Source organism: Hypanus sabinus, chromosome 8, assembly GCF_030144855.1.
Source record: "Hypanus sabinus isolate sHypSab1 chromosome 8, sHypSab1.hap1, whole genome shotgun sequence".
NCBI lineage: Eukaryota > Metazoa > Chordata > Chondrichthyes > Myliobatiformes > Dasyatidae > Hypanus > Hypanus sabinus.
In genome coordinates this window covers 68,599,220-68,615,585 of record NC_082713.1, presented here as the reverse complement: position 1 = coordinate 68,615,585, position 16,366 = coordinate 68,599,220, and the positions used below count along the sequence as shown (strand labels likewise).

Genomic DNA, 16,366 nt, shown 5'->3' with positions numbered 1-16,366 from the left:
GACTGAAAATTTGCACATGTCGCTCCACTCCATAAGAAGGGAAGGAGGCAAAAGACAAGAAATTATAGACCAGTTAACCTGATTTCAGTTGTTGGCAAGATGCAGAGTCCATTATTAAGGATGAGGTTTCAAGGTACGTGGAGGCACATGATAAAAATTGGTTTAAGTCAGAGTGGTTTCCGTTAGGGAAAATCTTGCCTGTCAAAGCTGTTGGAATACTTTGAAGAAATAAGAAGCAGGGTAGACAAAGGGGAATTAGTGGATATTGTTTGCTTGGATTTTCAAAAGGCCTTTAACAAGCTGCCACACATGAGGCTGTTAAACAAGAGCTCATGGTGTTACAGGAAAGATACTAGCATGGACAGAAGATTGGCTGACTGGTAGGAGGCAAAGAGTCTGAATAAAGGGGGCCTTTTCTGGTTGGCTGCCAGTAACCAGTGGTATCCCTTGGGGGTCGGTGTATGTACCACTTCTTTTTGTGTTGTATGTCAGTGATCTGGATGAAGGAATTGATGACTTTGTGACCATGTTTGCAGGGAATACAAAGAATAGTGGAAGGCCAAATAGGGTTAAGGAAGCAGGGACTCTGCAGAAAGATTTGGCCAGATTAGGAGACTGGGCAAAGAAGTGGCAGATGGAATATGGTGTCAGGAAGCATATAGTCATGCACATTGGTAAAATGAATAAAAGTGTAGACTATTTTCTAAGGAGCAAGTTCAGAAATCAGAGGTGCAGCAGGATTCCCTAAAAGTTAGTTTGCAGGTTGAGCCACTGTAAGGAAGGCAGTAAGAGTCATAGAGCCATAGAGAAGTACAGCGCAGAGACAGGCCTTTCCCTGCCTAGTCTAGTCCAGGTCAAAACCACTTAAACCGTCTACTCCAATGTTTCCCCACCTGTAGGCGGCAGCAGGCAACAATCCCCCCTCTTCCCACTAGCAGAAAAAAAACGTGCATCGGTACCATGACCGTGTCCAAGCGTGTGCTAAGCAATAGCAAAGACACAGACCAAAGTTACCCCAAAGGCCTCGCATTTCATCCAACATTCGACAAACCAAAGGTTCTCTCTCTCCTTGGCAAGGGAGAGGGAGGTGTCCCCCATTTTCACAGTGAGTAGGAGACGTAGCAACAACCTGCTGGTGTCATTGCTTTTCTCAAGCTCTGTGTCCGAAGATCACAAAGGCCGCGGGTCTTTGGGCCCATAGCGAAAGATTCTACAGCCTCCCCAATGACACACAAGTCTCCTGCTGTGACATTGACCCTCGATCTGCCCGTCCCCAGAGCCCAGAGATCTTGGGCTTCCGAACACAATTGAAACTCTCGGGCCAAACCCTTGGCATGTCAAATAATGGCCAGTTGTGGAACCCCGTTCCTGCAAAGAACCGAAGCCCGCGTGTAACCCCAGGTCAGGGTCTTCAAAAGAACCCTGAAAAGCAAAAATAATGATATTAAAGGTGGAAGTAGAGCTGTTTACGAAGATGCAAGCAAAAGGAGTAGTCATTAGGCGCCATCGTTCTTCCTAAACTCTGCATCTGTATTTCTGTATTTACTCTGGACACGGACACAGAGTATAGAAGTGAGTCCAAGTGGTACCAACTTCAAGTACAGATTGAAGAGGAGGCAGTGCTTGCTATCCTCAGACAAATCAGGGTGGATAAATCCCCAGGGCCTGATAAGGTGTTCCCTGAGACAGAAATTGTCAGGGTCCTAGCAGAGATACTTAAATCATCCTTAGCGACAGGAGATGTACCAGAGGATTGGAAGATAGCCAATGTTTATCTGCTATTCAAAAAATGGGTCTAAACATAAATCAGGAAACTGTAGGCCAGTGAGTCTGACATCATTTTTGGGAAAGTTATTGGAAGTATTCTAAGGGACCGGTTATATATATCCAGTGGTGCTTGAATGTTTGTGAATCCTGTAGAATTTTCTCTTATTTCTGCATAAGTATGACCTAAAATGTGATCAAATCATCACGCGTCCTAAAACTAGCTAAAAGGAACCAATTTAAATAATTTACACAAAAGAACTCATTCATTTATTTATTGAAAAACAGATCCAGTATAACATGTATTTGTTGGAAGAAGTATGTGAACCTTTGATTTCAGTAACTGGTGTGATTCCCTTGTACGGCAATAACTTCAACCAAACATTTCAGATAACTGCTGATCAGTCTTGCACATGGGCTTTGAAGAATTTTAGGCCATTCCTCCTTACAAAGCTGCTTCATCTCTGGGATGTTGGTGGGCTTTCTTGCATGTGAACTGCTTACACAGGCCCTTCCACAATATTTCTATAGGAAATGTTGAACTTGGAACTTTGACTTGGTCATTCCAAAGCAGGGACTAGATAGGCCAAAGGGCCAGTTTCTGTGCTGTACTTTTCTATGTCTTTAGGAGCAGTTGATGGCTCTGAGCCTGGACTTGCACAGAAGTTTAGAAGAAAGGGATGGCTCTCATTGCAACATTGAATTTTGAAAGGCCTAGATAGAGTGGATGTGGAAGACAAGGACATCCCTTAAGAACAGAGATGAGGAGGAATTTCTTAAGCCAGAATTTGCTGAATCTATAGAATTAATTGCCACAGATGGCTGCAGAGGCCAAACCCTTAGGTATATTGAAAGCAGAAGTTGAGAGATTCTTAATTAGTATGGACATCAAAGGTTACGGGGTGGGGGGGGAGGCAGGAGAATGAGGTTGAAAGGGATAATAAATCAGACATGATGGAATGTTGGAGGAGATTCAATGGGCCTAATGGCCTCATTCTGCTCCTGTTTCTTATGACCCATCAACATGCAGCTTAGTGGGTAAGTTAACCTTTGTAAATTGCCCCTTCTATGTAGGTGAGTGTTAGAATATAGGGGGTATTTATGGGAATGTAGGAGAAGCAAAATGGAACTTGTGTAGGCTTGATAGCCTGGACTCTGTGGGCTGAAGGAATGGTTTCTAGTTGTATGACTGCAATGAACAATTTCAAGTGTTGTGCAAGAGGTGCTGATTTATGTGCGGTAACCATGGACGGATTGTCTAAAGCTTCACCTTGTGCTCCTGAATTTAGAATTGAGAATGCTCCTGAAGGAGATAGGAGAGGACATCCCATAGTTCAGGCATTGTGGTGAAGGACATGTGCATTGAAGGGAAGCATTGATAGAATAAGTCCTTGGTCTGTGCTCAGTCTAAAGCAAGAAGGCTTTACCCTGACCCCAGAAACACCTTGTCCTTAGCTGGCTTCAGTGGCAGGTTGTCCAATAGCAGCTCAATTTACCAAACTCTCTTTGACTCTTGTTTTTTTTTGCTTGAAGCCATTCGGGGTTTTTTCACCTGTGCCTAACATTTTCCACCAATGAGGATATCATTTGAATAGAGGCCGGTGATTCTATTTCACATGACAATGCTGATGGTTTTGCAATTGATTTTGAACTTCAGATCAATTGCATTCTACATAAACACATTTGTTTGACACTTGAATTTCTAGGTCACTGAATTTCAGTTTTTTGTTCTTTATGTATTGGATATAATTCTGCATTTATCAGGTTGTTAATCATCCTGGTAAATTAGCTTTTCACTTGTGTATATATATGGTGCATATCTAATTCAATTGTAAAGAGGTTTGGGATTTAAACTATTTCTTAATCTCATTTGTTGAATTTACTAGCTATTGAGTGACTCATTTAATCCTCTCCAGTTACCTAGTTTTGAATGAGTTCCATCATCTATTACTAATTGCTGGACTGTAACTGCTCTATGCTGTTGTGAACTTGTGCTCAGAACTCGACTGATTAAATACATTATACTGATGGGCTTTATTATAGTTGTTAGAAAGGAGAAGCTGCTGCTATCTAATAATGATTGAAACCTGGTAAAGTGATTGCTGTACTGTCTCTCTTAGCAGAGGCCATTCTTCATTCTGCTCGTTTTAACCCCTGCCGTTAGCTGAAAATACACTTGAGTTGGGAGGTTGAGCTTTTTAAAGAGCTCGTTGTTTATTTACATGAGTTGCATATTTGGCCTTCTGGAATGAGATGTTCTACTTTCCCCATCCTACCTCCATAGTGAACTTGTCGCTTTTGGTTAAAAGTGTATGAATCTGGCAGATATTCTCCATCCACTGCTGCCACAGAATTTCCTGTCACCTGTTGGCATTTCTAAACTCTGCGAATCACAATGATGCAGAAAAGACAAGCTGTGAATTCCCACTGGTTTTCTGCTCTACTGCAGAGCACAGCACGTGGATCAGACAGTGGTTTGATATTTTCCAACTTCAAGTCCTTTAGGCCCAAGGTACAATGCCATTGCCAGGAGAGATTCAATTCGCTACAGATCAATCAACCCTAAACTAAATTTGATCTGTCACATAAATTGTCTTTCTGTCTCTGTCACATAGGTGTAGAAAAACATCGAATCGGGTAATAATGGGAGCGGTTTGTCATCACTTTTCCACATCTGTTCACTCCTGTATTTTCAGAATTATAATACAGGATTTGCCAGACTGTAAAACACAGCAGACATTCTATTTGGACTTCTATTCTGGCAAGGCACAATAATGATAGAGTTGTTGGTTAATTATGGCAATTAGTCCACAATAATATTAAGGCACTAACGTTTGCTGTACTGAAGGAGGTCATTCTACCTGCATGTATGTATGATGGCTTTGTTTAAAATCAATTGAAAACTAACTTTGAGTGGTGCTTTGTGTTGTTCAAAAATCTTACAGTATCAATTTCCATTATTCCTTGTGTCAAAGCATTTTATGCCTGATCTATCCTGTGTAAACAAATTTTGCCTTTGGTGTTGGAGTATTTGAAGTGCTGTGGGCTCAAAGTCATCTTTATCACCGAAGTATACAATGTCTGGTACATATTACATCTCAAATTATTCATGAACCATGACCCAATATATTACTTACTACGTCACTATAAGCTTACTGATTTTGCTGGCATTTACTGATCCCGAATGTATTTACCATTATAATAAAAGTGCAGAACTGACAATGATGTTAACGACTGCAGTGCAGCACAGACGAGGAGTGTCTGCTTGGGAAAAAAGTGTATCTATAATCTGCTCAAAAAGGTTATGAGAATCCAAGATAAAATGTAATTTAAAAAAAATCATGGACCCTGAAGAATCGTTGGAGGAATCACTCAAAATACAACAAAAGTAAATATATTTATTACAATGTTTTTCATAATTTGTTCTCAAACTTTGAGAGCAGGTGTTTGAGGAGTGACAAAGGCTTAATTCGTACTTTTGGCACAGGCAGCATTCAACAGTCTGAGGACTATTCTCTTAGTACTTTGCATAATCCTGCTGTTAATGACCACCTCCAGTAGTGCATGTAGGACATGAAATGGTCGCAGTATAACCAGGTAGTATCTCATATCAAGTCTTAAGTATTCTTCCATCTGAAAGGAGGCAGCTCATCTCCAATCGACATCTCTCTAAAAGGCAGTCCTCAGGATTAAAAATTGGTACATCAACTGCATAATAAGCTTTCCTGATTTAGTTATGTTCACAAAAGCACTTCAGCAAAAGTGTTTTTATTATACTTTAGAAAAAATACAATATTGTGATTGATGGTCTCTCGACAAAGCTCAGTAACCGAATGTGTCATATGTGACTGGAGTCATGTTCCCCTGGTGCTGGGTCACTTGTAATGAGATGTTATTATTAAATCAATTATTCTGTTAATTGTCTTACAATTACTTGTATGTTTGATGTGGACATTATTCAAACTAGAATTTCAACTGAGGCTTTGCAATAACCATGCTCTCGACTATCAAGTTTTTCAGATAAAGAACATTACATTTATGCTGATCAGTTAATATCATATTCCACTTCAAAGAGCATTTTAGGTTTCCTTATGTTAATCAATTGAGTGGATTGTTAAAGATAATTATTAACACATATTTCTTTGCAATGTGTTCATGCATGCACCAAGCGTAGGATTACTTGAGTAAGTTTGTCCTTTAAATGCTCAACAGCTTATCGAATAGTAAGTTAGTCAAATAAGGAGCCAAAGCCTGAATTTTGATAAGACCAAGTGCTTGCTCGGACCCTAGTGGTAAGCTTGGGGTGGCATGGTATTCTAATGGTCAGCACAATGTTTTACTGTACCAGCAACCCCTGTTCAATTCCTGTAGGGAGTTTGTACGTTCTCCCCGTGACCACATGGACTTCTTTCCTTCCACATTCCAAAGACATACTGGCTGGTAAGTTAATTGGTCATTGTAAATTGTCCCGTGATTAAACTGGGATTAAATCGGGTGGCACGGCTCGAAGGTCCGAAAGAGCCTACTCCATACTGTATTTCAGTCAATCAGTCAATAAGAGCAACGAACAAATTGCTGAAAGAACACTGTAGTCAGGCAGCAGATGTGGAAGGAAAGAAACAGTCGATGTTTTAGGAATTAATTTAATCTGGCTGGAAAGGTAGAAGGATGTGAGCTGGTATAAAGAGGTAAAGGAAAGGGATGGAGCAAGAGCTAGTGAGTGATGGGTGGATCCTGCTGAAGGGAAGTGATCGGCAGATCGAGGAGTGGAGATTGGAAATAGCATCGCAGGCTGGGAGGTGATAGGTGGATGGAAAAAAGAAACGCACATGACAGAAAGTGGAAGCGGCATTGGATGAGAGTGAGCAATAGAGTGTAGCCAGCAAAAACTCAAGACCTCTATCTGTGCCTTTGAGGTATGTGGTTTGATCAGGGCTCAGTAGGATCCCTGTAATCAGGACAGTTGGCAGAGAAAGCATGCTGAACCAAGAGGAGTATTCCTGGTCACACAAGGAGCATTTATAAAGATGAAAATCTACTTTTTGTGTTTGTTCTAGTCCTGGCTTCTCTTGCCACTCAATTGGCTTGAGAGGGAAGCCAGATAATGACATCATTAAAGCTCGATCTGCAATTAAAAGGACTTGAAATTTAATTAATTGGGCGGTGCCAGGGTGACCAGTTAATAGTCGAAAATAATGGCACTCCCAGATTGTGTGGATACTGCATGTAAGCAACGAGCTTTGAACAGTGGAGGCATCTTGTTACCATGGTAATTATGTCTTTTGATAGCTCTTTTTCAATGTAGCTGCACACTTACAAAGGTTCATTACAAATGAACCTTGATTGTGTTTCTCAGAATCTTCTCATATGCATAATACTCTAACACTTCTATTCATTAGACCATGCCTGTTCTGACATAGAACTTTTTTTGATATAAATGATAATCCCAGCCTGTGATACTTGTTGCCTACCCAAGATATACTAGCACTTCTTAAAATATCTTATGAAACCCAGAGTGATTTTTAAATTATTTTGTATACCTCCATGAATGTCTCTAACAGCTGCTGAATAAGCAATTAATTTGCATCATTCAGTCACTTTTTCCTACAAATTGATGTCGTGTTTCAAGTGGATCTCGAAGCATTTTAAACCTTTGCATAAGGTTTTCCTTACAGACTTAAATAAAGTCTTATTTCATCAAATTACATTCCTTGTGCAAGCAGTTACTTTTTAGTGTATAGAGGATCCCTATGGCTTTCTGAAATTTATAGGATCTTTGGAACTTAATAACACATTGTTTTACAGTGAGTACTTCTTTTCAGCCACAAGATTGTATTTTGTTTTCCTGTGTTTAAGTAATGGATATCAATTTAATATATATTACTACCAAGTTATTTGAGATTGTGAGAACCTATTTAGAGAGAGTGAAGTTTGTTCAAAATGCAACTTCTCGTGTGATTTAAGTGGCAATCCATAACTTATGATTTGCTTTAATGCTTAAAGGCCTGAATCCTTCAGCTTCATTCTTTATTCTGTCTCTCATGTAGTGGTGTTTTAATTACCACTGATTTTATGTGCAGTGTGTCACATAAACAATCCAAATTGAAACACATATTTTGTTAATTTGTGAGATTCATTTAAAATCATTCATAATGCTTGCAGAATACTAGAACCCTATTTATTTATAATAACCATGGTGACATCCATCAATATGTCATTGCAAAATACTTCTGTGAAGAAGATCGTAATAACATCCCTGATGTCTCAATAGTTCTGTTATGGCATGTGAATTCACCAGAGTCTCTAATGTGGTTCATCATATTTTTAACATCGTTTGCAGATATATTTTGAAATCTGGTTCTGGAATTGTGTCTCTGTATACAATAACAGGAGTTTTTATGTTGTTATGTTCCTGGTGGGAAAATTGTTTAGTGATATTAGGATACATTGTTCCACGTGGTTTAATGGTTGCTCATGATCACACAGTAATTAGCGTGTGCTTGCAGAGTTGGACACTGAACACAGTATACCAAGAGGGAAAAAATGAAAGTGCTAGAAATACCCAGTGGGTCAGGCAGCGGCTATTGAGAACAAAACACTGTAACATTTTAGACCAATGATCCATAATCAGAACAAGTGTATTGGTATTTCTCAGTATTCCAGGAGCTGTAATCAACAGTGGTACTGTGCATTGATATTTCATCTTACTTCCTTCATGTGTGGGTATGTTAAGGGCTTTGGATTGTTTTAGTGGTAGTGTTACATCGTTACTTAATTATTGTTACTGAATATCAAGAACTGAACCACCACATCAATCATTCTTCTCATCTCAGTGGGTTACTGGGACCAATCCAAATTGAGAGCAGCCTACGTAGCAAAAGGAGTGCTGTTTCTTTTTATGGGTGACATGATTCAATTTCAATGAAAAGTTGAAGACTGATTGCATTGTGTAGAGATGGTGATCACCCTCGCCAAATACCAATCCCCTGACATCACTACCTCCAACTCCCATAGTCTTCATCAAGTCATCCCAAAATTTCCGGTCTCAGGCTACCTGCCCCACCACCCATCTGCGGAACAGCTCCTCACTTAACAACTGTCGACTGCCACTTCTCTTCAAGTGACATCCACACCCCCACTGAGTACAAAGCATCAATACGACACGAGCTTGCAGTACCCCAAAGACTACTCGTTCTCCCAGTAATTCAACATACCACAGGCTCTACCTAATAAGGGGAAAAGGTGTGTCACAGCGAGAGGGCGATACAACAAAACAACTCATTGATTTATGGTGTTAAAAGTATATTGCGTTGCTTTTTCTGAGCTCTGTGCTCAAAGAACTCAGGTTTCTGGGCACTCAGCCGGCAGCCAGCTCACTGCTTGCAATCTTTCTTCTCCCATGACACATGAGTCGGGGCACCGGCCTTGAATCCACCGGCCTCCAGGGCCACAAAAATCCAGCACCTTGAAGGCACGTGAGTCTTCCAGGCCGTATCCTTGGCATATTGAAAAGCGCCAGTGGTAAGGCCCAAAGATCAGATCCTATTTCCGCAAAGAACCAAAGTCAGTGTGTGACTCCAGGTCAGGGTCTTCAAAAGAACCTTGAAAGGGATAAAAAAAGAGATAATCAAAAATAGAAATAGGGCTGTTTTGGAAGATGCAAGCAAAGGAGTTGCCATTAGGCACCATCATCCTCCTAAGCTCCACCCACAAGTTTCTACACTGATCAACAGCCTTTCAGTCATGGACTGTTCCCCATCCCCCAATCCCAGACTGTTAGCCACCATTCTAGTCCCTGCCCATTCAACCCTCAACCAATCCAAACTCTTCCAATACTCAGACCGCCCCTAGTTTTCAAGTCACCAACCTTCTTCGCCCTTCTGATCTTTCTAATTCTTCCTTATCCTTACCAATCTCTGAATGATAATTAGGCTTACAATACTCAGAATCACCTTTCCCATTGCAACTCAAATAAGCTCTCAGATATTTGTCCTGTGTAATAGCCTCCTCTGCCCGCTGGATGATGGCTGAGGAGCAGTGCCATTAGGGAGGTGCTAACTGCAAATTGAAATTTTAACCCAGCCCATGCTCTCAATCCTTCAGCTGCTGCCTCCTCACTGAGAAGAATGTGGTTTAAATTAATCAAGAGCTGACAGTTTAAGAGTTTGAGATCATTTTACATGGTAAAACTTAATTTAACTACATTGAATGTACTGGATTATCAAATTTATTTGAAACAATGTTTCAGAGCTGCAAATGGGTTAATTCTGGGTGTAATGCTGGAGACAACTTCAAATAATTCAACCCACGGATGTAACTGAGCCTTGCAGACGTTGAGCTGATGACATTTCAAAGATTTGTTTTAGAGTTGGATTTGTCTCTCTGTTTAGGTGCACCAGAACTGGCTGTGCATAGTGATAATGCTCATTCAGGTCCCTGTGAGAAACCATCATTGATTGAAAAGTCCATTAGTGTGGTGTACACTCTCAAACTATGCACTGAACTGGAATTTCTGCAGCTGCTAATAGTTTGATGTGCCAGGTTGGGGGATGAGCACCAGCTATTAAAGGCACACTTGGCATGGCAACAAGATAGCTGCAACAGACACATTGGCTGCCAGGGAGAAGCAGAAAGTTTCAAAGGTGGGGGAGAGAGCACCCAGATTTAAATGATGTAATATTGAAATTCTTGTATCAGATATGGAGGCCAGGGGGATGTTCTCTTCTACAAAATGGCAGGACACTTGAATGATCATCCAAAAGGAGAGCTGAGCAAGAATTGGCCACAGTAATTACCTCCAGGGTGAGAATTCCCAGTTAGCCAAGTAATACACCAATACATTTCACATTTGTGCAAAAATGTCACATTGAGCAACAAACCATCTGAAAGAGCAGTGACAAGTCATTTTAGATCAAGGATTCATTTATTGATGTCCTAGAATCAAAGCAGGAGAACTATGAACCAGCAAGTTTTATTAAGTGTCTCCTGGGCTACTCCACTTGCCTAATGGTGTCTGTGTTGTTGGAAACAATTGGAAAGTGGAGATTGTATTTCGCTTGCTTTGGGGACTATCTCAGCTTTCTTATGAAAACCATTTCTTTCATAGGGAGTCTCTTACCTCCATGTGTTCTGTGCCTACTGTCTATGCACTTAACCACACACTGCTCCTGCACGTTTATAGCCCAGTGGTGGCGGTTGGTGCAGTATAGACAAGACAAGACTGAATTCTTGACACAGTTTGTGACTGTGGCCAAAGTCATCAGAGAGACGCTGAAGCTGGTGGATATCTTTATTCAGCCAAACAAGCACGCATCATTCGAGAGACACACCTGGAAGAAGAGGCTCATAAACTCGAAGTACATCACATTTTTATATCCTTAAGATCAATAGTAACTCAATACAGTTTCAATGGTTACAATGACATTGTTTACTTCAATATTTTGGGTTGACAATGTTTCCTTTGAGTTGCATGTAATTTTCAAACACATAATAGATATTCACACCAACACTCCAGACACCCTAGATTAGATTGATTGTTTGTCTCTGAACTACATATGCAGACATCTCAGCTCAATGGGGTGTTTCTTGCTTTGCATCCGACCCCAGTCTACAGCTCCAAGAAGGCTGCAGTGAAAATTCAATCTGCAATCCACATTCATATCTGAACACTGGTTGCTGTTGAAATTAACATTTTCTATATTGCATATCTCCAGAATATGCCCTAACAACACCAACTGAATCTTCCAGGCTCCGAAATGTCATTGTTGCTAGGCCAATGGCATTTTTAACAATGATGCTAATACTTGCAAGGCCTTTGTATCAGTGCTCAGGTACTCTGGTAGGAGTGAAAACAAATGTGAAAAACCAGGGAAGCGGTACGTTTTATCAGATGATATGCAGCACCTGAACAATGAGGGATTACAAACATTGACAGAGATATAATGTAAAGATTTTTATTCCTCGTGTACGTGAAGGACGTAAGAAATAATTCAATTCCATTCATTTCCTGTTCATGGAAAGATCTAGTGTATTAAGGTGTGCCTTTATGACACAGTTCAGTCATTGGCTGCCTGTTTTCATTATAAACCCAACAGTTTTGGAGGGCTCCAGTACCCAGACTGCCATCACTGAAATCAAAGTAAATGAAATCACCTAAAGGTGGCCTCTCTGATGTGGTGAGGAATGATTTGGGTGTTTTGGTGTGGGCAAGGAAGTTGAGAACATTACAACCTCCACAGAGGTAGCATTGCAGACAGAAGAGTATTGCTGAAGACCTTCCTGGCTATCACTTATGACAGTCTTGGAAAACTGAATCTGTGGTTATTTATCAGGAAAGTTCAGTTTGGTAATGTTATTTTTGAAGGCACTATGGGAGCAGGCTCCACACAATCTACACAGTCTATAAGAATGTCTCCATTAGTGGAATGCTATCAGCAATGCCACCAGTTAGATGGCAATTGCACTTACACTTCTACAGATAAATGCTGAAAAAAGAATTCTGGATGGATGTTAGAAAGTGCTTGAGCACTCACTCTAATGGTATATTCAGTTAAACGCAAGAAACAAACTGCTAGAGGAGCTCAATTTGTCAGGCAGAATCTGTCGAGGGAAATGAACAGTTGATGTTTTGTTTGTGACCCTTCACCTAGACCAGTCCAGATGAAATCCCTATCCACTGTGGAGTCTGTTCAAGGTATGCCCACTTTGAATATATTTTCTCCTCTCTAATGCAGGAGTTCTGTGAGACCTTCCCTTCAGTCCAGATGAAGTGTCTCAAAACTGAAGCATCGAGTGTCATTTTCCCTTTACAGATGCTCTCTGATCTGCTGAGTGCCTCCAGCAGTTTTTGTTTGTTCTAGATTTCAGCATCTGAAGTTTCTTGTGTCTCCAGTCAAATGGCTAGATATTACCAGTGTTTCTTTAAATTGGAAGAAGTAGAACAAACCAGCAGCATGCCAGTTCATTACACTGATGGTTCTCAGCTGTTACAACTATCAGCCCCGATTTACATTGTCAAAGAAGGAAATGAGTTTTTCCCCATATAATAAAATCATCAGGTAGGTGTCTAATGCTGCATAATTGTTAGCTGCTGCCATTTTACTTCAGGATGAGTACCAAGGCTGATGAAATTTGAGTCTTTGAATACTTTAAAGATTGAAGTAGACAGATCCTTGATAACATTTATTGAGCGTAGACGGGAATGGAAGGTTGAAATTGAAATGATAGAGCAAGTTTAGGGGGCTCAGTGGCCTACTCTGATTCCAAATTTGTACGTTCATATGGCTGCATGCAGGACTTGTCTATTCTATGTTAAAAATTATTTATCAATTTTTGCATACAATGGCCATTATTTGACTAATTAACTGTATGTTCTGTTGGTAATCAACTTCTTTGGAGAAAAGGATCCCATTGTTTCTTATTTTGCATTGTTGCACTTCAAAGATGGAATGTATGAAGGAGTTAAATCCTAGCCTGAGAAATTTCCCTGTAGTTATATAATATTTATTGTAAGTAATAATTCAAGACAAGGCCAGTTCAGATCTTGCAAAAAACTGGGTGTTGTGAATGCTAAAATTCAAATCATTAAATTAGTGTCAGTGGGAGGTGTGCTTGATCTCATTCCCTTGAACTAGGTTGAAGATCTTTCCAGCTGTGAGCAGCTTTATGTGATATCAGTTATCTTTTACATTTAGCCAATCCTGATGAAAAGTCAGTTACTGTTCCTAGACCCTTTTACACACGAAGATAGGAGTCTATGTTATTTACAAAGGGCTCACAGGTGCAACTTTGAGTCTGTTCAACTTCCTGTCTCTGCCAGTTATTCTCTAAAGAGTTAGCCGGGTGCATCAGCGGACCTGTACCGACTGTTATCCCACACTCTGGTGCATTCTCCCCATCTTGGGGATCCTTGCTAAATCAACAGATCGTCCAAAAGGTCCTAATCTTAAAGAATTAAATCAAGGACCTTGGAGAATATGATGATATCACTTACAGCACAAGGCTCTGCACTTGACATAAACATGGTCAGCAAAAATGCAAAACTAAGCAATACATGGATCATTGTATTCTCAGTGGAACTGTCACAGATCACAAAACAAATGAGAAGGAACAGCATTGAGAGAGAACAAGTCTTTGACCAGAACAATACACTAAGATAAATGGAGCACCAAACAAACCACTCAGTGGGTCAGGCCCCATCTGTGAAAGGAAGGGAATTGTCAACACCTTGAATTGTCTCCCTACATCAGGACTGAGAGGAGGAGACGTGCGATGGCCAGTAAAAACAGGACAGTAGTGAGACAGGAGTCTGAGGCAATTGGTGGACTGAAAGGAGGTGAAATATGACAAACTCCCGATGCCGGGTTTTGATCTAAATCATCGACAATTCCTTTCCTCCCAAAGAAGCTACGACTCACTGAGTTCCTCCAGAAGATGGTTAGTTGTTCAGGGTTCCAGCATCCGCACGCTAAGATCAATGAGCTGCCTTTTTTGCAAGTAACTAATGTTTTCTTATTTTTTTCCCCTCCACCTATAGATCAGAATGAAGGCTTCACCTGCATGGAAGAATGCCGGATCCTAGGGCACTCAGACAGATGTTGGATGCCAAGAGTTGCAGTGTCTAGCCGTGCCAAGTCACCTGACCATGGCAGAAATGTTATTGCACTGTCCATAGAGGCCACCAGTGTGGAGTCCGAACCATATGAGAATGGCTGTTCAAAGAGGACTTTTGCAACTTTTGGAAAAGACCCGAGAGATCGCACGGCGGAAAATGAGAAAGCAGATGTGAAAGGAAAGAGGACATTTGATCTACCTGTCTGCAGTCCCAAATTGAATGGTTCTGTCTCCAGCAGTCAGGAAACAAGCAATGGTATTGACATTTCAAGTCCTGCCAGCACGCCTGTGCATTTAAGCAGCCCCTCTTCTAATAGGCCTCCGGTCACATATTCTATGATGCACTGCCCAGTAGCACATGACCTCAATCAACCTGCCAATCAAACCTCCTCACATCTGTCTGAGCCAGGATCGTGGGAGGCAGACTCAGAGCATGTCCAAGACATCAACCATCTTGTTCATGATTGCCGAGAGAAGAGCTTGACGGGAGTTAAACGAATACAGGACATTGTGCTGTGATCAGTGGGTACCACCTACAATACAGATAAATATTAGCACCGTGACAGTTTGTAATTTGCCTTCCTTTGGTTTTGTGTATGGCTGTATTTAACTGCTTTTTCCTAAGTGTACTTTCTTACATTAAATTTTATGATAAGGAAATAATTTTTTGTTCTGTGGGCATAGAAGACAGAGGGGGCAATTCTCAGTAGTGAGTTCCCATATAGTTCTATGTTCAAATTTGGCCAAACAGGAACAAATTTGCTTTTCGCCAATGCATTGGAAGACTGGCCTTGACGGCCAGAGTCGATGAAAGCAGCGCCAGCTGCTGCAAAGGGGAGGAATGAAGCAGACCTACAGATAAAAAAGCAATCAGAATTCCAGTTTGCCCAGCTTCAGTCTGTGTCTAAACCATTGGGAGCTCAAGCTCCATAAGAGTACCGCAATGGTAGGAATTATTCTGTTGGTGCTTTACAATCCTCATTAAATTGGGTACTCCTCTGTAGACTTCCTGCATAAAATGGGTGACGGCCATGGTGTACCTCACATAAGCACAGTGGAAATGTCGGGAGCACCCAACAACATCTAATTCCTCCCCAACCCTGAGATATAACCCGAAGGTTTGAGTCTAGCTGTTCTGTAACAGAACGATGTCTCTTCTAATTAGAGGGATACCCTCTAACTAGCGGTGAAAGGTATGTTCGTATAACTGGCTGCAGAATTCAGGAACAGGATGTTCCATTAAGTTAGTTGTACATCACTGCTAGCCGTTGGCTATGTTAATTATAAAAGGGAAATGCTGAGAAATAACAGCATTTTCACTTTATCAATAAGGTTTTCCTATCAATATTGTAATGAGTGTAAAATGTTTAATATTAGGTACCCTCACAGAGAGACTGTACCCAAGTCCTGCGAAACATCCTGTACAATGCTGTTGTGCCATCACCTTGCCGAGCTCTGTTTGTTTATGTAGGATGTGTTAGCGTATTAGTTTTAAGCCCAAACATCCTTCATAAATTTAAAGCAGGAACAGAATGTTATTGATGAAATAGTTATTGAAGTAGAATTGATATTTTCAAGATGAGCCATGTGTTATTTAAATGCCATAAAACCCTTTCAAATATTTATTAAGTGCAACAAATTAGCCAAAAATGGCAATATCTTGTCATCACAGAAGTGATTCTAATCAATAATATACCTTCTGGCAGGGAATTTCAACCTCTATTTTACCTTTTTTTTTGAATATAATTTTACTTTTGGTAAAGAATTGATTCATACTCAGTGAAAGGGTGCTATCCCACAAATAATTACCATTCAGCAGCAATCCATTGACTCACATTAGTTCCATGTGCATGTATGGTGAATAAGTATTCATACAAGTAGCAGTAAATTGTGGTTCTTTCATGAATTATAACATTGATTCAATCTGTTGTCCATCAGTGATTTCCATGGGGACAACTTGAGATCACTTTTCTAGGGCAGACTCTTAGCT

The 16,366-nt window shown here is 40.6% G+C and overlaps 1 protein-coding gene across 1 annotated transcript in view; it reads left to right on the top strand.

Moving 5' to 3' along the window:
* Window positions 1–14,925, top strand: part of pcdh19 (protocadherin 19) — a 162,777-nt gene extending 147,852 nt beyond the window's left edge. Inside the window, exon 4 of the mRNA XM_059976524.1 lies at window positions 14,300–14,925. Within this exon, the coding sequence (XP_059832507.1) occupies window positions 14,300–14,895 (596 nt within the window). The 3' untranslated portion in view covers window positions 14,896–14,925. The remainder of the gene's footprint in view (window positions 1–14,299) is intronic.
* Window positions 14,926–16,366: the final 1,441 nt, after the last annotated feature.